Here is a 27,101-nt window from a genome sequence, read left to right as displayed (position 1 = left end):
CCTGTAGTCCCAGCTACTTGGGAGGTTGAGGCAAGAGAATTGCTTGGGCCCAGGAGTTTGAGGTTGCTGTGAGCTGTGACACCACAGCACTCTACCCAGGGCAACAGCTTGAGACTCTGTCTCAAAAAATAAATAAATAAATAAATAAAAATATCCCTTATATTTGTTACTCAGTGCCTACCATACGGCAGATATCAAAATATTTGTAACACATTTCTGTTATCTCAATTAAAAATGATTTCCAAGTTTAAAAGTATGACTGATACAATGTTAGAAGGACATCTATATTTATGAAGGATTTCAAATAAAGAACACTCCAAAATTCACTTTGCACAATTCTTACTGAGTATTCAATATACTGAAGGGGAGAAAACTCAGTAAAACTTACTGCTTAAAACTTACTTTTTAGCCATTCAGTTTTCAAACATGATCAGAAACACCTATAATATAAGGATAATCTAGTTTCTAGAATACAAAAAGTTTACATCAGATTTAAAATCAAATATATATGAGCACTGAGAAGTGTAATTTCTAAAATATATCTTCAAAAGTCTTTAAAAGTCTTTTTTGAGTCTAGTTTTACAAAAACATAAGTTTGATCAAATTATACTCAGCTACCCACCCCCAGAACATCTGAACTGAGCTCCTTCATCACCTAAATAATTTGTGTTCATTTCTTCAAGCACACTCCCCAGTGGCCGTCATACTGGACAGCACAGACATGAACATTCCTGTCCTCACAGAAAGTTCTACTGGGCAGCACCACCATAAAGTTTTAGGACTCTTAGTGGCTAAAGGTACCCCTCCATAAATACGAAGATTGGCATATAAGCACTTGGACTACAATCAATTCTTTAGTGATTGATTCAAAGCTTCTGGGTAGACACTATGAAATAAATTGGTGGTCTGGATCCTCAACATTATACTTTGAAAAATACAATTAGGTAGAAGAATTCCAAAATAAGCAACATGCATAATAAATGTATTGTTGATTGGTGAGGCCTGCTTCCCTCAAGGCAGGATATGTCTTACTCACCTCTGTACCTTCTACTACTAGTCCCAGGGATACACTAAGTGCTTAGGGAATGTTTTTACAGCAAAATGGGTTGCTAACCTGCTGTCCTAATTATGTTTCACAATAACTGAACCTCCTAACATATGTCTATGAAAAGGAAACTCACACAAAAGAACTGCTTTTTAAAAGACAACTGTATCTTAATACCTTTTTCCACAAAATTCAAATACAGAATGATCTTTTGTCCTAAATCGTCCACTATTTCTCTTCCATTGAGAGTAACATAAGCTCTCTTGGATTCTTCTGTAGTTTTGTATCTTGCAAATGAGTAAGGCTTGTTAGGTGGCATCAAGAGAGCATCCAGGGGTCCACATTTCTCCAAAACTGGGAGCAGCTGGCTCCTACTCACACCATTACCTAAACCACCATTGGCAACAACCAGGTTCTTAAAAGACAAAAAAGAGTAACATGAGAAATTGACACCAATCTATGTATTCTAAAATAACATTTTCAAATAAGATTTCTAAACAACTGTATGCCCACGGGAAAGAAAAACACAAATTCAAGAGGGGGAGGTGGAAAGAGGGAAAAGGGAGAGAGGAGGAGAGAGGAGGGTTAGTAAATTCTCACTTAATGGGTACAATGTAAGGGTATACAGCACACCCCCTGTGTGAAGGGTTCAACTACAACTTAACTTTACCTAACAAATGCAAACAATATAACCTCATCATGTGTACCTCATGTTAATCTTGAATTTAAAAAAATGATTTCTACAAAGATATAATTAAGGGGGAAAAAGTTTCCTTATAGTAATTATTTGCTTTGCTGATTTCATACAAAGTACATAAACCAATTTACTAAATATTTGGGGAAGAAAAAGTACTACTTCATATATTGCAAATAATATTGATTTTTTTGGAGACAGAGTCTTACTTGGTCACCCTCCGTAGAGCTGTGGCATCATGGTTCACAGCAACCTCAACCTCTTGGGCTCAAGTGATTATCTTGCCTCAGCCTCCCAAGTAGCTGGGACTACAGGTACCCACAACAATGCCCAGCTATTTTTTAGAGATGGGGTCTCACTCTGGCTCAGGATGGACTTGAATTCGTGAGCTCAGACAATCCACCCGCCTTGGTCTCCCAGAAGTACTGGGATTACAGGAGTGAGCCAACTTATTTTGGCAAAATATTCATTTCTTAGTGACCATAAAAGCAAATTAAAAGAAGACACTATTATTCAGAAATACAAATTTAACAAAATTAAAGAGTGAGAGGAGAAAAAACAAGCAATTACGTAATACTTGCTTTTTGCCAGAGATTGTTCTATATGCTTTCACCTAATTAATCCTCATTAACATAATCTTCACAACAGAAGAATTTATTTGGGTAATATTAGCCCTACTTTATAGAGGAAGACTATGATCAGACAAGTTAGATTAAAGTGGTTACTTAAGGGTGGGTTTCAAACTTGACAGTTTACAGAATCCACACTTTTAATACAACCATTATACAATGTTACTAAAAACTATTAATAAAAGTAAAGGTACTGGCTCAAAAAATCAATTGTAAGTTCTATTAAACACAAGTTAGGAAAATTTTCCTCCAGGAAATTCAGTTAAGTAATTTGGTCAGTTTGTAAGTTTAATACTGCACTAAACTCTATTCAAAGAAATTTTGGAGTGATGGAGGAATCGTCCCTTATTTTATTTATTTATTTATTTATTTATTTATTTATTTCAGAGATGGAGTCTCAGTTTGTTGCCCTCGGTAGAGTACTGTAGCATTACAGCTCATAGCAACCTCAAACTCTTGGGCCTTAGCTTCCGAGTAGCTTCGATTACAGGCGCCTGCCACAACACTCGGCATCTAGGCCTCCTAGAGTGCTAGGATGACAGGTCTGAGCCAATGCATCCGGCCTTCCTATTTTTATTCTGATGTTTATGGCCTAGCACCCAGGTAGCCTGTATACTTAAAAAATCATTCTATGTGATGCTAAGACCTTTAATTTATAGTCTCTGACTTCTAAAAACATTGTAGTATATAACAAAAATAAGCCAAGGGGGGGGGCCTGCTCTAATCAATTTCATCAGTTATACCAGTGGGCAAAGTTTTTCTGGTAATAGTAGATATTTCATGTTTTGCAGGCCAATGTAACTTGCTATCACATAGTCTCAGCTTTACTTAAAAACTTTAAAAGTGTAAAACCCATTCTGAGCTCAGAAGCCTAATTTGACTTGAGGACAGTAGTTTGCCTGATTTATACTAAGCTCAAGGTTAGTACATAGTAAACTAGTTTTATTGTACAAAATAAGACTATCTAGATCCTTGTTTAAAAAGGATATAATAGAATTATTATAAAGTAGATAAGAAGAAAAATAAAGCTGTTTTGTCATGCGACAGCCAATACTTTATATGCATGCAAGTATACATATAATAAAAAACCCACTAATATACTACTGTATTATATGGCACAAAATTTAGTTTCAAATGGCTTGCCCTAGACCTCATTTATCATCTAATAAGGTTTATTAACTAAAACACCGTAATATTTGGTTAGATGCAGTCATAATTACAAAAACATTTTCACTTCTTAAATCTAAGGTATTACAAAGGTCACATAAGTCTCAATAATCCACTACACCATCTAGGAATGGAAGGTGAGGAGGGCATGGGTGGAAGTGGTCCTCAGAGAGGCTGTCCAGGTGACTTGCAGGTAACTCTAAAGGCAAACCACACAAAGGAAGTGAAGTACGGGACGGGGCAGGAGGAACTTACATCCCATTACATGTGAGTTATGCAATATGATTAAAAGTAATAATTATTTTATTCATAATTATTCAAGCAATTCTCCAAACAGTGATATATATGAAGCAGAGAGTTTAAATCATTTTGAAGTTATCTTCACTCCTGACAATTTCAGGATCACTACTCTAGAAAAATCTTACAAACCTATAGGAAACTATGTTTATCTATAACATGTCATTAGAATATTTGTACTCCCCCAAGTAAATAAAATATAATTAAAGGTCTTTCTACAATTTTATTCTTTTCCTTTCAAATACAGTAGAGAAAAAATAATCAAAGCTTAAATAAAATGCCAATGCCACTTTGAAGGTCATGAGATGAGATGAAAACTTCTGGAGAGACCCAAAACAAAAGACAAACCCAACCAGAAACAAGCTTCAGAGGCTACAAAGAAACTCAATCCATTTTTTTCTTACTAGTTTCTTCATGGCCCCTGTAAGGAAAAAAAGGTAAGTCATGGTTGGGAAGAGAAATATATTAATTATTCTAATCTATTATCTGTTCTATCCTTGCTATAGAAATTTGGCTTAAATTCTCTGAAGTCAACAATATTTAACTCCGAGTACAGGCCTTTTGTCTGTTGTATTCAAATGTCCCTCAACATGGAGGAATGAGACTGCTCATTCCTAAACTATAACGAAACATCAAGACATCATCCCAAGCCTAAGGGAAGGATATCGGCTGACAGTCAACAGGCATAAATTTCAAACCCAGCTTTACCTTCAGAATTGTATGTTTGACTCTCAGTTAAATGATATCTATGTTTCCTTCTCACTCTTACAACTTTATGATCCAAAAATAGTCTCGTCAGAATTCCTTACATTCATGTAGTATTTTAATGTCTAAGTATCAGTAGTCTCTAGATCTAACGAGAAAATAGGGTTAAAAGTATGCAATACTGTGCCCTGCTTCCAAATGAAGAAAGCCAAGGTCAAATGTTACTCCACATGCCCAAATAAGTGGAGGAACTAAGAGTTAAGCTGAGTTCTTCTAATTCATAGCCCAGAAACCTCAGTCCCTCATATTTGTTATCTCATTTAGTTATTGCCATCAGATAATGAATAGGCTTTGTCATAAGATCTAAGAAAAGAAAAAAATGCTTTGTGGCACATAATCAAAATGCTTTATAAAATAGGTGAGATTGGAAACAGAAGAAAGAAGATTGTATTAGAATACGGAAGACCTAGCTTTAAGTTTCTATTAGCGAGTCCCTAGCTTTTGTCAATGGACATAGCATAACCTCCTAAACTTTAGTTTTCTCACCTATTTCTTATGGATATGTGGGGAATTAAATATAATACTACACTTGATCTTAGCCAAAAGGCCGAGAAGCAATGAATTAAATATAATAATAAGTAAACCCTGCAAACTGAAAAGGCTGGTACAGAGATATTATTATTAATATATACCCAAAACTTCCTCTCACTCAAGCCAACACAAAAGAAATTCAAGGTATAGACTAAGCTATGGCCCCAGATAGAAAGTCAGCAGGTCCTATCATATGTGTATTTAACACATGATTGAACAACTACAGCCTTGAGCAGCTATTAAGAATATCTACATCAATATACATTAACATGTCAACGCATTTACAGTGTAAATGGTAATAATAGTTTTAGGTCACCTGCGTGGCATAGGCGACTGTCTCAATGCCTTCATGTCTCAGCAAGGTATGCCTGGCTTTAATCTGTTTCCTTAAGAATTTCTTCTCAGTTTTACTGAGTTTGTAATTATGTTGATGGCTGCTGTCCACAGCAATACTGAAAAAAAAAAAAGTAAAAAAACTGTCAACCTTAAAAGTCCTGAAGAAACAATTACAATGATGCTATTCACATATTTAATAGTTTATAAATATTTCTATATGAATGTTTCATTTACATTTCAAGAACCAAGAGAGGAACAGATAAACAGAAAATACAGTAAAGGAACATTTAAGAACATCTAACAGCATCTTTAAGTCTAAAAAATGATCTAATGTAGCTCCATTAAGTCTGCCATTTGACTCGCAGGTATTGGTTCCCTTTACTCACGCAGTCCTAGGTAAAATGTGCCAGGGACAAATTCACAATTATCATGTAAGGCAAGGCAAAGAGGAGGGAGGGGGGAAGAGAAGCACAGGGCAAGGGGAGGAACAACACAGAAGTCATGGAAGAATGTACAATATGCCTCCATTTATAGAAAGGTCAAAATCAAAAAGTAAGCCATATGTCGTTTAGCAATACATATATAGCAAAACTAAAAGTACGGCAAGGAAATAATGAACCCTAAATTCAGAAGAGGTTATGTCTGTGAAGAAGGAAAAAGACCTTGATACAGAGGTGACATATGTGAACATGGAAGGTATTTCTTTAGATGGTCGATGCAGGTATTCATTCTATTATTTTTTAATCTGTTCATATCATGTATTTATGTCTGTAACTTTTTTTCCTTTTGTCTGTCACCCTGGGTAGAGTGCTGTGGCACCATCATAGCTCTCAGCAACCTCCAACTCATGGGCTAAGGGTTTCTCCTGCCTCGGCATTCCAAGTAGCTGAGACTACAGGTGAGCATCACCATGCCCAGCTAATTTTTTCTATTTTTGGTAAAGATGGGGTCTCCCACTGGCCCAGGCTGGTCTCAAACTCCTGAACCCATGTGATTCTCCCACTTTGTCCTCCAAAAGTGCTAAGCACAATTTTATGGGATTCTTATTTCTGTCACTTAAAAAATTATAGGCTCAGCCTATAAATAAGAACCCCATAAAATTGTGCCTTCACATCATTGAAATACGTCAATTAGCAAGTACTAAGTATCTTCCCAAGGGTCCTCTGTGATTATATAACCCAATCAGCATCCTGTAGCATGCTTTATCACAGTAGTCTATTTTGTTTACACAGTTAGAGCAGAGAGAGTATGTTCACCTTCTATACACTTAGAATTCTTCAAAATTAATAGAAGAAACAAATTTAGGAAGTTATGCAAAATCCTATTTCCAAACAGCTCATAAATAGTCACAGCTATAATTACTAATCTTTAAGTACAGAAAATAAAATACCAAGTCTATGTATTAAAATGCCAGCAGTCCAGCTTCCCAACACATGGAGTTAATAAGATAGGAAGTAAGGCCAGTGCGGCAGGCTGGTTGGACAGCATAGTAGGGAGATGAGAGGTAAGAAGACCTGCAATGATCCAGCTTGGCAAGTAGAAATGCTGGCCTGATGTATGCTGGAGAGTAGAAAGAAAGGGAATAGTGGGAGAGGGGAAGAAGAAGGATGAAAGAAAAGTTCAGGCAGAATCAACAGGCCTTGACGTATACTCAGAAATGAAGGCGAGAGAAACCAAAAGGATAAAGCTGAGTGACTGAGAAACTAGTGATGTCCTTTCAAAACTGGAAAGTCAGGAGGAGCTGCTCAGGAAGGGAGGTAATGAGGCAGATTTATGATATTATATGTTCAAGCTACTGGTGAGACATACAGTTTCAGGTGACAATATAAAGTGCCTCCTAGGAAAAGGACTGAGATTAGAAAGCATTAGGGTTGTATTAATCTTGATGGACTTGAAACACTCTTCTTAGTAACACATCACAAGAATGGAAAAGCAAATATCCAATGTACTCAATACTAATATGAAGCCAGTAGACATCTAATTCACGCCCACATAGGAGGAAAACTCAATTCAATTTAAGCTGCAGGAAGAAGGATGACAGAGGGGAAGAGGGGACAGGGGTTTGGGGGTTCCCACTTCATAGGCACAATGTAGAGTATATGGCACATCTTTTGGGTGCAGGACACAACTTCCACAGGGACTCTACCTAACAAATTCAGATATTGTGACATGGTCATTCATACCCTCACATTAACCTGAAATTTAAAAAAAAAAAAAAGCATTAAAAGTCATCATTAGACAGGAGGGGGACAACTGAATGGTTATTTGTAACACTGCACTAATTATAATGATTTGTTCTAGTATCTGTCCCCTTCCACTCAACTATGAGCTCTTTGAGGACAGGGATTAAAACATACTTTTCTTAATTACCCCAGGGCCTCATTCAGTGATATGAAGCAGTGTTTGGAAGTCTAGGTTCCAGGTTCAAATTTCGGCTCCACCACTTACTAGCTCTATGTTCCAAGGTGAGTTAATTACATATCTGTTTCTGTTTCTTCTTCTCTGAACAGGGATAGGGATAAAAATAATAGTGCCCATCTCATAGCTTTTTAAGCAAAATTAAATTTATTACTATAACATTGTTTTCAGAAGATCCGGATGGCTTAATAGAAAAAACAGCTGAGGGCCTGCTAAGGAGCTATTTTATAGCCATTCCATTCTAAGATCTCTATCTTTTGAAATACCTACTCTATAGTAAATCATGGAGAACAAGGGGTGAGTTTCCTATAGAATTTTTTCATAATAATTCCAGGAAGGAAAGACTTAGAAATGAAACAACAAAGAAAAGATGCCAAATACACCTACCACCAGCAGATGGAGCCCCATAACTACATTTTTGCCACCCCTTTTCCTTTCTCCCTACGCCAGTCACGCAATACTACTGCAAGTAAAGAAAGATAAATCTAGATGCCTTTTAAGGCTCATTTTTCCTCCATTCCAGTAGCTTGGCAGTGTGCTGGCCCAGCACGTCTGAGTCACCTTAACAAAGAGTAGGCTGATACCACCTGCTGAGGTCTGGAACTGCTCTTTTCCAGCAAGGTTGCTTTCCTGGTTAGGGAGTATCCAATATGGTACAAACGTTTAGATGCTCCATGTCATATTAAGGGGGTGAGGTCACTATTTACTAGGATACTAGTCATGCTGAATCCAGGCCAGCCACCTCCAGCCTAAGCATATTCTCTGTGGGATAATGAGTGTTTAGAGATTATACATGCTCTGCTACTTCCATGTTAATAAATTTAACCCCAACACATCCCATTGGATAGTGCCTAAGTGATAATGGTAGTATGTGTGTCCATGCCCTCCTTGAGCAACAGAAAACCTATTATAAATCCAGTAGGATAAATAAATGTTCCTGTGCTTGTATGTAAACTATAATTACTAGCAAAGAATAGAAAGAACCTAAATTCCTACCAAACGAGGTCTGATTTTAAAGTACAACACAGGTATAAAAAGCTTACATGTAAATCTTTAGCATACCCAAGAAACTGGCTCAGTACCTATAGCTCAGCAGCTAGGGTGCTAGGCACATACAACGAAGCTGACAGGTTCGAATCCAGCCGGGGCTTGCCAAACAACAATGACAACTACAACCAAAAAATAGCTGGGCATTGTGGTGGGTGCCTGTAGTCCCAGCTACTTGGAAGGCTGACGTAAGAGACTTGCTTAAGCCCAAGAGTTTGAGGTTGCTGTGAGCTGTGACACCATGGCACTCTACCCAGGGGGACAGGGTAGAATAAAAAAATAAAATAAAATAAAATAAGAATACACAAGAAACTGGTAATATGGGTTACCCGCAAGGAAGGGAAATGTATAGATGAGTATGGGAATGAGAGGGAGTTTTCTTCTTGCATGACTTCTGAGTTTAGTAGCTATTCAAACTGCCTTACCTATCTGTAAAAAAAAAACTGTAAAGGTTTAAAATGATTGGAAAAGATACACCCATATCTTGTCATGTTACCATGTTTTAACTCTCTGAAGAATACTATACATTGTTGAATAGTATCTAAATCAAATTTACCGTCTTAGCGCCTCCTAAACTCCTCCATAATTCTGAGTTTGGCAGCTTTCTTCAACGTTTTCATTAACACTACTGTGTATCTCTAACTCTGGAGTTCTCACATTGTATTATAATTATCTGTCTGTGTTGGGCTCAAAAAGAAGACTATCATCTATTTGAGAGCACAATTTGATGCCTGCCATACAGTGGACAATAATCGTTCAATGACATTAATCAGACCCACAGGCTGCCACCACCAAAGGCCCAAGGGTCGCGAGGATTACTCAAATAAAATCACAGGAACAATCAGATGCGCCAGCGGTGCAGCCATCAGCACTGCTTTTGCTTTACTGATACTGGTCACAAAACCCCAACGCGCCCGATTCAGGAGCCCCAGGTTGCAACCAACCGTCTCCAACCCTAAAGAAAACAGATTAGCAGAGGCACCACGTGAGCGCCCGCACAAAACACAAACACGTGCCCCTTAAACACTAACACAACGAACTGAAGCCCTACTGCGCACAGAACAGTACCAGAGCGCCGCCGCCCAGATTATCTGTCCTTTCCCTGGGTTTTCAGCCCACGCCAGCGAGGCGGGTAAACACCGAAGAGGCTGACAAGAGGAAGCAGAGGTTTGCTGCCTACGTGTCCCCCAGCAAGAAGTGCCACTCGCCTCTGCCTTGGCTTAGGCCGGCTTCTAACAAAGCGGGTATTCTCTCCTTTGCCAGACTTTCTGCTTTAACCCCAGAAAGCGGCGGCGGGTATTTGAACACTACCTCACCTGGGCGCGGCCATGTTGGAGAATAGCGCACTACGTTTCCCATGAATCAGCGGGGCGAAAAGTAACTCCCACAATCCCCTTCGCCTCCCAGAACGCCGCAGGCGCACTGTCCGGCTAAGTGTCTTTGCGAACTGTTCTCTGTTACAGTGGGAATTCAGTTCTCTTGTTTGGGAATAGGGTAATAATTGACAGTGCAACTTTATTTTTATTGGTTCTTCCCCAAATGAAAGGTCAAACAAGTTTGTGTCCTTTGGTTTATCAGTAATGCTCCCCAAGCCCCGCCCTGCCACCTTGGGCTTTTTGTGCATATTAGAGGCCCCTAGGGTCAGAAAGAAGAGTGTTCGGGCAGGAGAGAAGGAGGGTTGACCGTGTATGAGTGTGCCAGGGAAACGGTGAGGACTGCAGAGTAATAGGAAGATACAGGCATGAATGTGGAAGGAGGGCTGGGAATTGCCTTCCTGTGGTGTCGCAATCCCCAAATCCACGCTGCAAGGCAGTGCGCTATCGGTAAAAGTTAAGGTTGGCGAGCTGGCCAGGAAAAGTGGCCCTGAAAAGAGAGTGTTGTTGAGTGGAGGAATGATTTCTGCAAAGAGTAAGTTAGAAGGGGGAAGGAACAGAATTTGGTAGGCAAATGTGTAGCGTTTTCCATAGTCCAAGAAAGGGTGGTACCAAAACTGAAGAGCAAAAGTGAGGAGGCAAGTACAAGATGCAAAGATCAAGTAAACGAGACATTGCAGACTACTTGGGTGTAAGAGAAAACGTCTCCCCCATGGCAGTCTTGCTCCCGACCTACTAGGTGCTTGCAAAAGAACATCCCAACTGAACTTTCCGCAATGACGGAAATGTTTTAAAATCCAAACCGTCCAATATGATAGGCTTTTGAGCATTTCAAATGTGACTAGTAAACTATGAACTGAATTTTGAATGTTAAAAAATTTATTTAGTTTTAATTAAATAGCCACATGTGCTAGTGGCTCCCAAGTTGGACAGCAATGTAACATAGCCACTTGTCTCCTATTGGCCAACTTCAGTTACTTCATCTCTTTTTTTTTTTTTTTTGAGACAGAGCCTCAAGCTGTCCCTCTGGGTAGAGTGCTATGGCATTACAGCTCACAGCAACCTCCAACTCCTGGGCTCAAGCGAGTCTCCTGCCTCCGCCTCCCAAGTACCTGGGACCACAGGCGCCCGCCACAACGCCCGGCCATTTTTTGGTTGCAGCCGTCATTGTTGTTTGGCGGGTCCGGGCTGGGGATTCGAACCTGCCACCTTAGGTGTACGTGGCTGGCGCCTTAGCCGGTTGAGCTATAGGCGCCGAGCCTACTTCATCTCTTTAAGGCACGGAAGCTTTTAAAGCTTTTGATTTTCTAAGCCTCTGTAAAATCATTCTCTTTTAGCTCTCTTTATACATCCTGATCACTTGCTTTTAGAGTTTTCCACAAGCTTCTCTGTCTATAATTAAACACAGGCAACGCTTTAGGTTTTATCTTTGACCTTATTCTTTTATTCTGCAGCCTCCTCCTGCCTGCCTTCCCAAGAGTTTTAAAGAGATTTATGAATAATTCCCTAATCTTTACCTCCAGCCCTTACTTTTTTTTAAGAATCAGTTTGGTTTACTGAAAAGAATATGGGGACATCGGGTTATGACCTGAAGTAGAAACTGCAAAACAGTATTTTCCTTTTAAGACTGATGTGATAATTAAGTAAAATGTATGAAATGGTTGTTCATTTCTCCTTTTCTGCTCTAGAATTATAAGCCCAAATTTCCAACCATCTCCTGTCCATCCCTGCCTCAATATCCTTTAGAAAAGTTGATAAATAAAAAGAAAATGTATGTAATCCTTTGTAAACAAGTGAAAGCACATATAGTGAAAATAAGACGGCTGGTCTGGTCAGTTTAGGTCCTGCCTGACCTCCACTGCTCCGCATCTCCCATTCTGTTTTGTATATTTACCTCCCACCCTGAAGATGCCTATTTTGAGTAGTTTAGGTGGATTGATTTAGGGGATCAGCTTTTGAATTGGAATGTTTTGAGTCCTGATTATTGTTTACTGTGGGTCATGAGTTCTGCCAATTATTGTTTAAGATAAGGGTTAACATGGTCTTCACTCTGAACTTAAATGTATAAAACTATAATTTTGGAAATGGAAGAACAGAACAGTAGCCTTAGAGAGGCTGCTCTGACTGTTCTTGGGAAAGAAGAACAGTCCCATCCTTCTGAAAAATAGTTTTGTGGACCTGTCCCCATCTCTGCATGTTGGCTGACAGTGATAGGCAGCCGGACCCTCTTCATCTGGTAACACAGGCCCTTGTTTTTTCTTGGAGTATTTCGTAGACCATTTCTCCTAGAGAAGATGACTTCCTGAGTGACTTTCAGCTACATTGGGACCATCTGTGTTCATTTTGTAACCCCATCGTATTTGATAGTCTTGTAATAACAGGAAGTTAATAAATGTTGAACTGAAAAGGAATTTTAATTTGAAGGTAAAATTCATCTTTACCCATGCCAAAAACTACATGGTAACCTATAATTTTCAAAGGTACAAAATGCTCACTTAGTGACTCTTTCCTTAGTGAAAAATGAGTGTTAACTTCAAGAGAGGTGAATTCTCTATGTCAACTGCAATAGGGTGGGTAAGATTTGTCTGTGAAATCCAGATAAATATTTTTGGCTTGTGGTCACATATTTTTCTTTGTTTATTCTTAATAGCCCTTTAAAAATGTAAAAACTTTTCTTAGCTCTCCCAGCTTGTGCTAGCAGAATTTGGCCAATAGGCTATAGTTTTCCAACCCCTGAACCCTCTTCTTGAATTTTGTAATCAAGAGCACAGTGTCAAGGTGCAGCTAAGATGGCCCCACTAATGAAGATATTTCTTGTAAATCATATTATACTATAAGTAAATTTAATCGGATTAGCCCATACTACATTTTAAAGCATTTACAGGTAGAGTTTCAAAAATTAGAATTAGGAATGGGCAGCACCTGTGGCTCAGTGAGCAGGGCACCAGCCCCACATACCAAGGGTGGAGGGTTCGAACCCGGCCCTGGCCAAACTGCAACAAAAAATAGCCAGGTGTTGTGGCGGGTGCCTGTAGTTTTTGCTACTCGGGGAGGCTGAGGCAAGAGAATCACCTAAGCCCAAGAGCTGGAGGTTGCTGTGAGCTGTGATGCTACGGCACTCTACTGAGGACAACAAAATGAGACTCTGTTTCTAAAAAAAACTAGAACTAGGAACAACATCTCCTTTAGAATCGATTTTAATTGCCAGTAACAGAAAACTGAAAAGACTATTTAAATAGTTAATTTTCCTCAAATCACAAACCATCCACACAAAGGGGATCACTAACGTGATTCATGAGGTCCACGACCAACACATTGGCAATGGGGACACAGGAGGCCAGGTCAGTGAGCTTCCCGTTCAGCACAGGATGACCGTACCACAGCCTTGGCTGCACCAGTCAAGGCAGGAACGATGTTCTGGAGAGCCCCACCGCCATCACACCACATCTTCCCAGCGGGGTCATCCACAGTCTTCTGGGTAGCAGTGACTGTAGTCCTGAGTCATCCACGATGCCAAAAGAGGCTAAGTAGTTGGTGGTATAGGAGGCATTGCTGACAGTTTTGAAACTGTTCTTGTACTCATGGTTCATACCCATCACAAACATGGGGGCATCAGCATGATCAGAAGGAGCAGAAGTGATGACCCTTTGGCACCCCCCGTAGGTGAGCCCCAGCCTTCTCCATGGTGGTGAAGATGCCTGTGGACTCCACAACATAGTCAGCGCCTGCCCTGCCCCATTTGATTTTGGTGGGATCTCGCTCCTGTAAGATGGTTATTGGATTTCCATTGATGACAAGATTCCCATTTTCAGCCTTGATTGGCCGTGGAATTTGCTATGTGTGGAATCATACTGAGACATGTAGTTGAGGTCAATGAAGGGCATTGATGGCAACAATATCCACTTTGCCAGAGTTAAAAGCATCCCTGGTGCCCAATACAACCGAAAACATTTATTCCGACCTTCATTTTCACCATGGTGCCTCAGGGATGTGGCTGGTGCTCCACGAGAAGCAGCAGCTAATGAACGGGGGACCAGAGGGCCTGTTTATCTTCATCCTTGATATTTTCTAGTTACATGGTGTCTGCTACAGCTCCAGGTATCCCTACAGCGTTACAGTGGAGGAAAGGAGCAGTATTTCCAGCTATATCCAGAAAATCAAGCTCCTAATGGACTCTCCTTTGTTTTCTTGACCACAAATGGGTTGCATACCATAATGGACAGAATAATGGGCCCCCATGGACATCCACACTATTCCCTGGAACCTGTGAGTACACGGTTGTAATTAGGTTTACAGACTCTAAAACAAATTATCCCAGCTTATCCAAGAGCCTAGTCTAACCACGCTATTCCTTAAAAGCAGAGCATTTACTCTAGCTGGAGTGAGAGATGGAGCAGAGGAAGTCAGAACGATTCCGAGTATGAAGGAGTCAGTACTGTGTCGGTGGTTCTGAGACATCAGGGTCCACATGCGAGGGCCTGAAGAGAGGCCTCAGTGAGCTATGAGAAACGAAGACTTCATCCTTCAACCCCCAGAAACTGGATTCAGTCAACAGCCTTAACAAATTGGAAGCAAATCCTTCCCAGAGCGTCTCGATAAGAGCCCAGCCAGCCAGCATTTTGATTTTGTCTTTGTGAAACTCAAAGCAGAGAAACCAACCTAACCAACCCAAACTTCTAACCTGTAGAACTGTGAAATAATAAATTTAGATTGTTTTGAACTGCTGAGTTTGTGGTAATGTATTACATCAGCCAAAGAAAACGAGTATACAAGCATATCCCAGACCAGGCCCTGGCTAAGGGAAGTAAAATTACCATGACTATTTTAAGGCCAATTATGATTCACCCTGTGGAGCTCAGATGAAGCCTATCCTCCCTAAAATCAAGACTTTTGACATACTATGTTGTATTGGGGGGGTGGAGTTTCTTTCTTTCCTTTTTTCTTTTTTTTTTTTTGAGACAGAGTCTCACTTTATCTCCCTTGGTAGAGTGCTGTGGCATCACAGCTCACAGCAACCTCCAAATCCTGGGTTTGGGTGATCCTCTTGCCTCAGCCTCCCAAGTAGCTGGGACTACAGGTGCCTGCCACAACACCTGGCTTTTTTTGTTGCAGTTTGGCAGGGGCCGGGTTGAACCCACCACCCTCGGTACAGTGGACCCACTGGCGCCCTACTTACTGAGCCACAGGTGCTGCCCCTGGAGTTTCTATTAGCAAGAAAAATGGGAGACATTGGTTGGATGGACAATCAACAGTTGTTTCATAAGGGAATTGAGCATTTCTTTCTGGCCAGATAACAATAATAACGACCTATCTTAAAATTTAAGAGAAAAGGGTGCGAAAAGGATACGCACCCTCATCAACTAATAAGTCATCCAACACAGAATCCCAACAGCTATTATACACTCCTTCAAGACTCTTCAGTCAGAAAACATTGAAAATAGCCCCAAATAAGGCTGGGTGCAGTGGCTCACACCAATAATTCTAACACTCAGGGAGTCTGAGGTGGATGGATCACCTGAGCTCACAAGTTCAAGACCAGTCTGAGTAAGAGCAAGACCCCATCTCTAAAAATAGCCTGGTGTTGGGGCTAGCCTGGTAGCCTATAGTCTCAGCTACATGGGAGGCTGGGGCAAGCGAACCACTTGAGCACAACAGTTTGAGGTTGCTGTGAGCTATGAGGCTATGGCACTCTACACAGGTGGCAAAGTGAGACTGTCTCAAAAAGAAAAAAGAAAGCAAAGAAAAGAGCCCCAATAGTCCTTGAAAACTATTACATATTTACTGTGATTGCAAACCTGATACTGTAGTTTCAAATTCAATTTCTGTAGTTAGAAAGGTTCTAACCTCCCTTCCCCTTCCCACCTACCACACCATTTGATCCTGGCTACTTTCTGATTTTTCTTCCACTTATTCCCAGTGGCAACTGTACGACTTTTACTCACACACACCCATTTATGATTTAAAAAATAAAATTATTTCTCAATCTTTCCACTTACTCTTGGGCCCCATCCACCTCCTGGGTCAATGGCAACTTTGTATCAGGTGTCCTTTCCAAAACTGTGTCTTCTGTGCAGCTTTCCTGGCCGCCTGGTTTCTTGAAACTCCAGCAAGAATTCATAATGTAAAACCATATAATGTTCACTGTTACATTTTAGGACTGAATACATTATTCGTGCCATGGTGATAAAAATTCAATGAAAAGTTTGCAGTCTTATAAGTCATATGGTGAACGTATTCCCCATGCAGTAATTAGAGGCAAAAAGTAGCCAAGAAAAAAAGGAAGGAGAGAAAAGGGTCAGCCTTGAATTTGTAATACAGAATATAAAACTCAGTGTAGGTGATTGTTCTTTGATCATTTGTAAAATATAAAGTTTTAACTGTGAAGCGTTAGCCTCCTAAAATGGTCTGTTTATTCTTGAGGCTAAAGGCCTATTTTGCAGAATAATTTTTCTGCAATGGATTTTTCAAGCAGACAAGAATAAAGAAATAGACAATGCAGGGTGCAGGAAAATCTTTGAGGTGCCTAGAGGCATGGGATTTGTGGATTTTAAAAGGTTATGATAAAATAAAAGTCTTAAAATGTTTCAACTCTACAAGAGAAAAAATCTCTCAAAAATGTGTAAACAGCACATTTAAAAATGTCTTAGCCCTTCACCCCTTTAATGGCTTCATATCATCATTAATCTCTCAAAGACCCAAAGATACTTGCTCAGAGAGGGCAAGCTTCATCAGGAACTGTACCGGATATAAACTCACATCTTATACAGCCTTTATGATCATTTCTAATTGAGGGAATAGACTTCCTGTCAGCTCTGCTTTGATGGTCTTAGTTACTACATTGGGACTGAGATTTCACTCCAGGAGCATCACTTTTGGCATTTTTTTATTGGTTACTTGTACTTGAATTACTATTTTTTTTTTAAGACAGAGCCTCAAGCTGTTGCCCTGGGTAGAGTGCCCTGGCATCACAGCTCACAACAACCTCCAACTCCTGGGCTTAAGCAATTCTCTTGCCTTAGCCTCCCAAGTAGCTGGGACCACAGGCACCCACCACAATGCCCTGCCATTTTTTGGTTACAGCCATTATTGTTGTTTGGCCAGCCCAGGCTGGATTCAAACCCGCCAGCTCTGGTGTATGTGGCTGGCACCTTAGCCACTTGAGCTATAGGCGCCAACCCTGAATTACTATTTTTATTCATCTTCACTGTAGGGAATTAAGAGTTTTCTAACCCATTTGTCCATCTGCAAAAATAGTTTTTGGATTACATAATCCAAAAATCCATTTACCAAGTACAAAATATGTCACATTCAAAGCAAAAGAGAAAGGGTGCCAAAGGCAGCTCCCCCTGGCTAGGAACTCCCACTCAGGCCTCCTTTTAGAGCACCTATCATAAAGCCCGTGACCTGTGACATCAGGCATGCAGACCTAAAGAAGCGTCCAAGATATTAAATGTGGGATATTTAAATTGTTTTAAATAAAAATAGAAATAGAATTTCTAATATATTCTTCCACATCCCCCGAGTCACACACGCTTCACTGCAGTGATAACACAGATCTGATTAGGTTTTTACGGGGCATGTTTCTGAAAGGACAGTTCTTGGACTGTTGTATCAGAATCACTGGAGTGCTTGGTTAAAATCATAGCCTCTCACCCCATAGACATAACAAGTCAGCTGAAAGCAAATATAAATTGTAATAGTTTCTCTGAAGCCCAGTGGGTATATGCCTTAAAATCTCTGGGTCCAGGACCCAGTAATCTGCATGTTTTATAAGAAATCCTGCTGCTTTTACATATGTCCAACCACTGAAGAAAACATTGTGTATTATTCATCAACATATATACCTCTCTAAAAACCATCCCCAGAGTGTCAAGCTGCCAGATTTCTAGTATATTCGGGATTTGTATTTCAGGGAAAACATTTTAATTTAATAAAATACAAAGGATCAAGAAGCCAAATAATCCAAAACTCTGATTATTAAATTATTAAAGAACCCATAAAATTATGTCTAAAAACAAGTCTGTTTACTGGTATCTCTATATCCCATTTTATAGCGGTAGCAACTAAGCCTTAAAGACAGAGTATATAAACTGTTTAGGGAGAAGATATTTTTATAGAGTGATTTACATTCATATCTGTGTTATCACATGATTAAATGGACTCATCTTTATAAGTTAAAATATATACCACTTGGCTCAGCACTCATTGCACGGTGATTATGGCACCAGCCACATGCATTGAGGCTGGCAGGTTCAAATCCAGCCCGGGCCAGCTAAAACAATAATGACAACTGCAACAAAAACTAGCCAGGTGTTGTGCCGGGTGCCTGTAGTCCCAGCTACTAGAAGGCTGAGGCAAGAGAATCGCTTAAGCCCAAGAGTTTGAGGTTGCTGTGAGCTGTGATGCCATAGCACTCTACTGAGGGCAACATAGTGAGACTCTGTCTCAAAAAAAAAAAAAAAAAATATATATATATATCACTTTAGTGATACTACTTTTTATATGCATTGAGGTATTAAATACTAAGGGCTTAACATATACTTTTGAATTTTTTAAAACCCTACATGTGTTATTCTCCCAATTTTATAAATGAGCTCTGAGGTTCAGGGAGGTTAAGCAAATTTCCCAAGATGACACAGTAATGAAGCCAGGAGTCCAGTCCAAAGTTCATCCTCTTTGCCAACTGCAAGTGTTATTTCTGAGGGACACTATTACAGAGATGCGTCCTTTTTTGTTATTTAGAAGTTTATCCAAGTGTAATGAGACAGAGACAAAATTTTAAGTAGGTGCATCTGTTATGCAAGCACATAGTAATCTGCACAGTGTAACTTTTGAAGAATCTTAACTGAAAGCCAAGGTGCTATATTATTTCTAAAAGTCAATTAGCATTACTTGTCTTATTTTCTTCTCTTGCCCCTGTTGTACCCAGAATTTCCCTGAGTCCCCAAGCCCAGGAAGGGATGAACCGAGACACACTCCAATGTAAAAGCAAGAGGCAAGCTTTATTTAGCAAGCTCGAGCTCGGACCCTCTCTTGGCAAACATACCAAGGAAGGCCCCGAGCCTAGGGCGTTGGAAAGTTTTATAGGGTACAGAAAGCAAGAAGGGTGAAGAAGGGTGGGGTACATTTTTGATTGGTGGTCGGGGTATGGGGAAGTATGGGTGATTGGTGGTCATGGTTTGGGGAAGTACGGGGAGGCTCTGGATTGGTACAGGTATGAGGGGTGGGGGATTTCCTAACTGGGGTCTTAGGGTGGTATGAAGCAAGAAGGGTGGGGAGCACTTCTGATTGGCTGACTGGGGTGCTTGATTTCGGGGAAAGGCCACGGTTTTGGGGAAGCTGAAGCTTATTATCTAAGATGGCGGCGGGGGCTCAAAATGAGGAACAGAACTTAGGCCATAAACAACAAAATGGCGCTGGTCTGGCCCTCTCACCCCAGCTGTCAACGTCAGTAATAAGATCAGACAGACTTTTTCCTTGTCGCAACAATGGGGGCCCATTTGTTGTCTACATAACTTGCTCTGTAAACCTTTCTCATCCTCAATAAACTTTGTTTCATAAAAAAGAATAAATGATATTGGATATCATCATTTTCTCTTCTATTTAAAGGATGGCTTAGCGGAGCATGTGGTTGACAGAAAGCTAACCAAACCTAATCTGTGGTTGACAGAAACCTAACCTAACCTAAATTTACTTTTCAATACCTCTAGGAAGTCTATTAATATTCTATAGGTAAGGACTTAATAATTAGCATTATTATGGAATCCTTCTTCATGAAAAGACAAGCACTGCTGTGGCCTGAGTATTGGTGTCTTTGTCAGGTAAGTTCAAACTCAGTCCCTGCAATAGCATTAAGGAGGGGCCTTTGGGAAGAGAAGTCGTTAGAGACCTCCACCCTCACACGCAAGATTAGCGCCCTTGCACTAAGAGGGTAAAGGAGCATTTCCCCTTTCTGTCCTTCCACCACGAGAGGACACAGCAAGAAAGTGCCATCTACAGAGAAACAGGCCTTCACCAGACACCTTGGTAGCTTGGCCTTAGGCTTCCCAGTCTCCAAAACCCCATGTAATAAATTTCTGTTGCTTAGACAAGGTATTTTGTTACAGCAGGAGGAATAGACTAAGACACATACCAAACAAGAAATAGGTTTTAAAAATACATTGGAAACAAGAGGTTTAAACTTTGCACACTGGCAGCACTGTTGCCAATGAGGTTTATCCAAGGCGCCATTATTGCTAATTGAAAACTTTCCCCAATACCCTGTCACAGCTACTTGTAATATACTTAGTTGGCACAGGCAACTCCCTGCAGAGACTGAATGGAAAAAAAAAGAACCAAGAAGTTGAAGTTTAATTATCGACCTGGTAACGTAGATAGACCACAATCTCATGTTAACAAATGTTTTTTATGTTTGTCATTATTATTTGGGGCTTGTGAATTTCTGACTTATTTCTTATGTCATCTCTTTATTACAAATTCCTCCATAAATTTCCTCCACATAAATACCTTTTCAGGCCAATTAAATATATGTTTCAGCAGCAGTGGCTTACTTTAATTAGTTCTAATCTAACTCAAGGTGATTAGAGCGAGGTGAGGTGGTTAGATAAGCCTTAGCTGAGAATTCAGGAAACAAAAAGAGTTAGGGACAAATTGTTAAAGATACAGGGATCTTGGGCCAGAACAAATACAGTAAGCACCTGGCCATGTTTCCTTCTGTGCAGCAGGCACCTGTGATCAGGAGGTGGCAGCAGTGGAAGCAGGAACTTCTTGGAGGGGAAATGAATCCTGGGGTAAATATTAACACTGAGAAATCAGGATCCTGTCTCCAGAACTTGGGAATCATCTGAGGCTTTTGGATGGGAAGGAGACCTTTAGAAGGTGTCACCTCCCGAAGGTGATCCCAGACTTCTCCTGTTCAAGAGTCCAAAAGAGGAGTCTAAGCACCAGAATCAAGGGGTAGGCATTTTGAGCAGAGGTTACCAAGCCTGCAACAAAAGGTCTTCCAAAAGTCAGCCCAGTTTATACCAAGAAAAGTCAACAAAAAGTAATAGACACCAAACCACTAGAAAAATCAGATGAATTAGGATTTTAGCTACAAGTCACAGAACAGAGCAAAAAGCAAATGGGATGTCCGTGCCATTGACCTAGGTTGGGCCTCTGGTGCCACAAATTACTAAAGTGGAGGTGGGGAGCACATGGGCAGGCCTCCTGGAGCACAGGGGTCTCCACTAGGGGATGTTTTGGCAATGGAGAACCATCATCTATGGGTTCAGTTTAGTTTAGTTTCTTCCGCTATCTAGGTGCCTGCTAGAGCAGTTAAAAATCTAACAATGTAGATCACTGATGCCACCTTGTCAGTTAGCTGTTAAATAGTGACAAGAAATGAAACAAGGGTGTCAATTGTCAGCTAAAAGAGGACTAATGATCCTTTCCAGTATCTTGAAGAGATGGTTCAGGGAGAAGAAAAAAAGTCAGACCTAATCACCAGGACAGGGAGAGATACAACTGCAAGTTCACTTCCAATGTGAAGGAGAGATACCACAGCAAGAAGTTCACTTCCAATGTGAGGGAGAGATACCACAGCAAGTGAGGGAGAGATACCACTGCAACTTCACTTCCAATACAAGGCAGAGATACCACAGCAAGATCAATTCCAATGTGACGCCTTACATTCTTGGTGGCGCTTTTTATGAAACATGGCTTGTTCTCAAAACTATGTAGAGCTGCCCTTCGTGCTGCTAGAGAAGTCTGCATCAGGGATGCACACGTGGGAAGAGGAGAAGTGGAGAAATGAGGTCAAACCATACTAATGGAGGAAAAGTGGAGAATTGTCTGGTGTTCTAAACAAAACACTTAGATCTAGAGATCCATTTGCGTTGCCTGAGGGGAAATGTGCTTCAAGAATATGCCTTCCATTAGCCGTACTTTTCAGGTTTTATGAGCAGGGGTGAGTGCAACATGTATTGAGTTATCTGGACCAGAGTCCAGGATAAAGTGAGAATCAGGCATCCTTCAAGTCACAGGAGATGGCAGTCAGCAGAGCCTCGGAGCAGGCCTGTCAGTACAAACAGTCCTCCTTTACATCAGGATCCAAGCTCATGCTCTCATCTCTGGGTCAGTTTGGAACAAGGGCTTGGCAGAATGATCCCAAGGTAGAAGATGGCAGACAGGTAACACCAGAGTACTCAGTCAGAACACCCTGGTACAAATGGGACAAAAGAGCCTCCAAGGATGCCTGGCATATAGAAACACCCTGAAATACATGACAGCTTGAGGCTCTGTCTCAAAAACAAACAAACAAACAAAAAAACACCCTTTGTTCCATAAAACACTGGAGGGGAACTAGATGTGTTGTCCAAAGATAGAAGATGCTGGTCTCCACGGTGAAAGGCCACAGACAAAGGAAGGGACAACCTTCAAAGGAAGGACCAACTCTGAGCTAGACCAGGTTGGAGTCGGGCCATGCCAAGCCAAATAAATCCTAAGAGAGCAAGAACATGTTCAAGAAGCAAGTGCCACCTGTGAGGTTCCTACATGGACCTGGAGGTTGAAGCTCCAATCTTATTGCTGAAGATACTGCCACAGTTAATAACATCCAGTCCTATCAGAAGAGGGCATGAGAAATGCAACTCCTACCGCTCCAGACAATGTAGTTTCCATACCAAGCATTGACCAGGAAGCCAGAGTTCAAGGTCATGTGCAGGTGCTGGAATTGGACAAAATAAAGCAGCCCAGGCAGAGATCAGGTTTTCAATATGAAACTGAGCCATCTCCACTTGGGAGTCCATCAGACATATGGCTGGAAAATTCTCAGACTGCCATGACTGAGATAGGTCTGCTGTAAACAACTGGGACTCGAATTCTTTCTTCTGTGACACTTCCATTTCCACTGGGGAAAGGCCTATAGTCTAGAAATAAAAATCTGGTTACTGCTTCTCTCCCACACCACTGCTCTATCCTCCCCCACCAAAATTGTCAGGGCTTGTCATGAATGTTATCATAGGGTATCCAGAGGGGGCCATTCCAAGACAGGTTGCTTACCCTTCGAGACAAGTGATAGTCTGACTTCCATTTGGCCAGAAGAGTTCGTGACTAGATTCTAGGCCTCCCCAAAACTAGGAAAAGATAAGTCCACACCAAATAGCAAGATAGAACTGGGTAACTCTCCTGCACATTTTCAGCCATCAGTGAAGTAGGAGGCACTGCAGTGAGACGTCACATACCTGGACCTTCAAGATTGATCTTCCCTAGTGAGGAAGAAGATAAAGTCTCAGAGCAGCATTCTCAACCAGTATCAGCCTGCCTAGATGTCACAGGTCACAGCTTCACCAGGGTGAAATTCAATGTCTAAAAGTCACAGATAAGGCTGTGAATGCACTCATGTTCTTCTTTACAAGTTATAAGTTATGTGGTTGACCAAAAAAAAAAAAAAAAAAAAACCCTCTCTAACCCTTTAGTGGGAATAAGGACTTGAAATGTCCATGTGCTCCCAAGTATGGACAGGCACATCCAGTCAGTCCAGGGGCAGCTAAGACCGGAAGAAGCCACCAGCAGAAACAGCCGGGAGTTCTTCTGCTCTTCCACTTTCCACAAGGCCTATGTAAACAAAAAGGAAAGATACAGAGCAAACATAAAACTAGAAATCAGTTCATTAGAGTGGCGATGTCTCCAGAAGACAGTACCCTGAAAACTCAGGACACAGGGTTGGGACATGCAAGTCATATAATGCCATCACTAAACAAGCACAGTGACCAAAAGGAAAAAAAATCCAATAGCAGGCAATTCTGGGAATTCTTGGAACATCTTCAGGTGTCCTGAAAGGTTTGAGGGTAAAACCTACTCCTTAGAGTCCTTGAGGGTTTGAGGGCAAAACCCACTCCTTAGAATTCCCCCCAAACAAGACAGGGCCTCAGTTCTCAGGGAAAGCAAGTTCTCATGGCTGGGAAATAATAATGACAGGAAGCAGGAAGGCCTTCTGAAGACCTCACAAAGCAACCTAAAACCCTGCATCAGGGAGGCTCCCTGTAGGTGCCAAGATCCCTCCTGCTAGGTTAGGTTAGGGAGTAGGGGCTGGGACAGCTTTGAGCCTACAGGTGGGAGGACAAGTGGGTACGGGTGTGCTCAAAAGGTTCTAACTGTGGGTGCAAGCCAAGCCCTCAAGGAACGAACTCAGGTGAGGTCTACTTTATATCACTCCTATAGTGCTCAGATACATTGCACCTCTGGGCTCTTACAACTATTTAATTTTTATATTGTTATTCACTTTCCCTTAATTAAACCAATTCTTTAAAGTCCACCATTTATACTTTTGTATGTACTCAAGAGTATCCAGAATCAAGGACTACATACAGGTAGTGCTCAAAATGTCTGTGTTGATTTATTCCATTAGCTAATTTAAAGGCAGAGTGGTGGGGCAGATGGCATCCTGCACGGGAGTGTCAGTGAGGGGAATTCTATTTCAGCAAGTCTTGCCACATTTCTACACCTCAGGTGCTCTGTAAAATGAAGTACTTTGGACTAAACCTTTGGTTTTCAGATTGTGTTTCTTTGAGCTTTTATCAGGGCTGCTTTGAGATGCCCCAGGCAGGCACCACACACAGTGAAATGAGGCCCTGAGAAGGATACCAGCCCCTTTGTCAGTTTAACACTTTGGGGTTCACAGTAGGAAGTTATTTATAAGAGTTCAGCAGCTAAAGTTTTTTTTTAATTACCTGACTTGACTATTTTGAAGATCCCTTGCTCTGTGACATGATGATGTTGTCATTTCATTGACATTCCAGAGGGATGAGTGTCTTATTGGGGAGTGGCTCATCTCAGTCTAGAAACCATGCTTCCCTGTACCACCATAAGCCCCGAGGACATCTCCCGCTTTCCACAGATGCTGTTTGCGTCCACCTGCATACCTCTTTTGCACTCCTAGGCGCCGTCATCTCAAACATGTAACCTCCTCCCTTTCCTCCAACTTTCCTGTGAAACTAGTTGGTGTCCTAATTGTGGAGAGAGGCACCCAGGGCACCTCCCTCCCTCTACTCCATTTGGATACGTTCCTGGCTCTTTCTGCTTTTCTTCTCTGAAGCTTCTGTGCCTCGTGCGTCTTGCTGTTCCTCTTTTGCCTGGCCTGGTGTTTGGCTTTTCCCACCCTTTGGCTATTTATGCCTGAGGATTCCCAAGAATACTAAAAAATTTTTGTGGGTGATGCCGGTAGGCTAATGGCCTAATCACTAAAGGGAAGGGGATGGGAAAGGAAGGAAGAGAAAAGATTGAAGGAGAGAAAGAGGGAAAGAAAAATTAGAGAAGGTGTGTGTGGTCTCTTAGCATTAACAGTAGGGGTGTCCACTCTTCCTCACTCCTTCTCCTTCTGAATACATCCCTATCTCCACTCTGAACGGGCTGCTTAGGATCAACAATTAGTAAAAGAATAAAACTTGCACTCTCCATTCCTTCTCAACAAACAGCAGTCAACTAGTGTGACCTTGACAGATGTGGTGGGCTCTGGGGTCAGACGGCCCGGAATCTCGCATCCTCCATTGTTACTACATTTGTGACTTGACCTCTTTAGACCTCAGGTTCCTCAACTGCACGTAAACTGGGGGTAGTAATAGAATGCGCCTTTAAGGTTGTTATGAGAGAAAAATGAGATATACAGGTATGTATGGTGTTCTAAACAAGTTCTGGCACAAAGTGAGGCACCATACATGTCGGCTGTTATTCTGAAATGTTTGCTTGAAGGCTCTTCCTCCATCTCTGAGTGTCTCATCGTGTTCCCTTGTAAATAAATTGGCCCAGCCCTGCGCGACCTCTCCATGCCTACCCCAGCCTAGTGAATGTTGATGGCAAGCTTTGGGGCCCCTGATGTCGTTGCTGCTCTCTGAGGAGTGACTATTAAACGCTCGCACTGCTGTGCTAGCAGCACACTAGTTTCAATTAAGCAAAGAAAGGAACTAACCACATTGACTATCTATTCACAACTGGCCTGTTTAGAAGGTTCAGCCTGGGGTGATGTATAAGTTTTATTATTTTACTGCAAGAATACAATAGAATGTGAAACATATGAGCTTCACTTGCTGCTTCTACAGGATTTGGCTCCTCTCCTAAGTGTGCAGTTTTTAATCAGCTCCGTGGATTAGAATTACCTCGGGGAGTTTTCAAACACCATACAGGCATGGGCTCCATCCCCCAAGGCTTCTGATTCACGAGGCCCAGGTGATGTTCTGGCATGTTTATTTGGAAAACATTTACCCAGGTGATTCTGAGGCAGAACTACTGTTCAAGTATTTCTGGCCTCTTTCTTCTCATTCAACAAAAACTAACTTCAACTGGCATGTAAAGACCAACCCCAATTTTCAAGGTGTACTAGAATCTTCTTATAAATTCTCCACTCACAGAACAAAATGCCACTAGTCTACGTCTATAACGTACCATGAAATTGTGAATTAAGATTGCATTACTAGCAGCTCTTCTAGGAGGTTTTTCTGCCATTTCAATGAGAACAACAAGAAAAGAAAGCCTTTGTGGGTAATTTAGCAACTGGCTTCTTTCATCTGAAGCTGACTCTACCCTGGGGTGTTGAAAGCACGGTGGCCCTGCTGATGCAACGTCTATCTTTGTTTTAGATGCCTTTTCTCTTACTTTCTTATTTTAGGGTGTTCATCTGCTTTCAAAATGAAGAATCCAAGTCATTCAGAATTTTGATCTAGAGACAAGAACATAATAGGGAACAGGAAAAATATAATTGAATCCCATCTGGTTAATTAAAGCATGTGTTTTAGTTTCATTTCATTTCTTTTTTTTTTTTTTTT

General features: G+C 41.1%; 1 protein-coding gene and 2 pseudogenes across 1 annotated transcript in view; 1 reads left to right on the top strand and 2 right to left on the bottom strand.

Moving 5' to 3' along the window:
* Window positions 1-10,269, bottom strand: part of ALKBH8 (alkB homolog 8, tRNA methyltransferase) — a 53,322-nt gene extending 43,053 nt beyond the window's left edge. Inside the window, exons 1-3 of the mRNA XM_023508714.1 lie at window positions 10,246-10,269; window positions 5,445-5,580; window positions 1,223-1,460 (exon numbers count right to left, since the gene is read on the bottom strand). Of these exons, the coding sequence (XP_023364482.1) occupies window positions 1,223-1,460; window positions 5,445-5,580; window positions 10,246-10,259 (388 nt within the window). The 5' untranslated portion in view covers window positions 10,260-10,269. The remainder of the gene's footprint in view (window positions 1-1,222; window positions 1,461-5,444; window positions 5,581-10,245) is intronic.
* LOC111722503 lies at window positions 5,092-5,156 on the bottom strand (annotated as a pseudogene).
* A 10,211-nt stretch (window positions 10,270-20,480) lies between the features above and the next one.
* On the top strand, window positions 20,481-20,609 carry LOC111722504 (annotated as a pseudogene).
* Window positions 20,610-27,101: the final 6,492 nt, after the last annotated feature.

This window comes from Otolemur garnettii, unplaced genomic scaffold (assembly GCF_000181295.1).
Source record: "Otolemur garnettii isolate 467f Iridium unplaced genomic scaffold, OtoGar3 scaffold00266, whole genome shotgun sequence".
NCBI lineage: Eukaryota > Metazoa > Chordata > Mammalia > Primates > Galagidae > Otolemur > Otolemur garnettii.
Note: the sequence above shows the minus strand (reverse complement) of the source record. Positions and strands in the feature narration are given on the sequence as shown.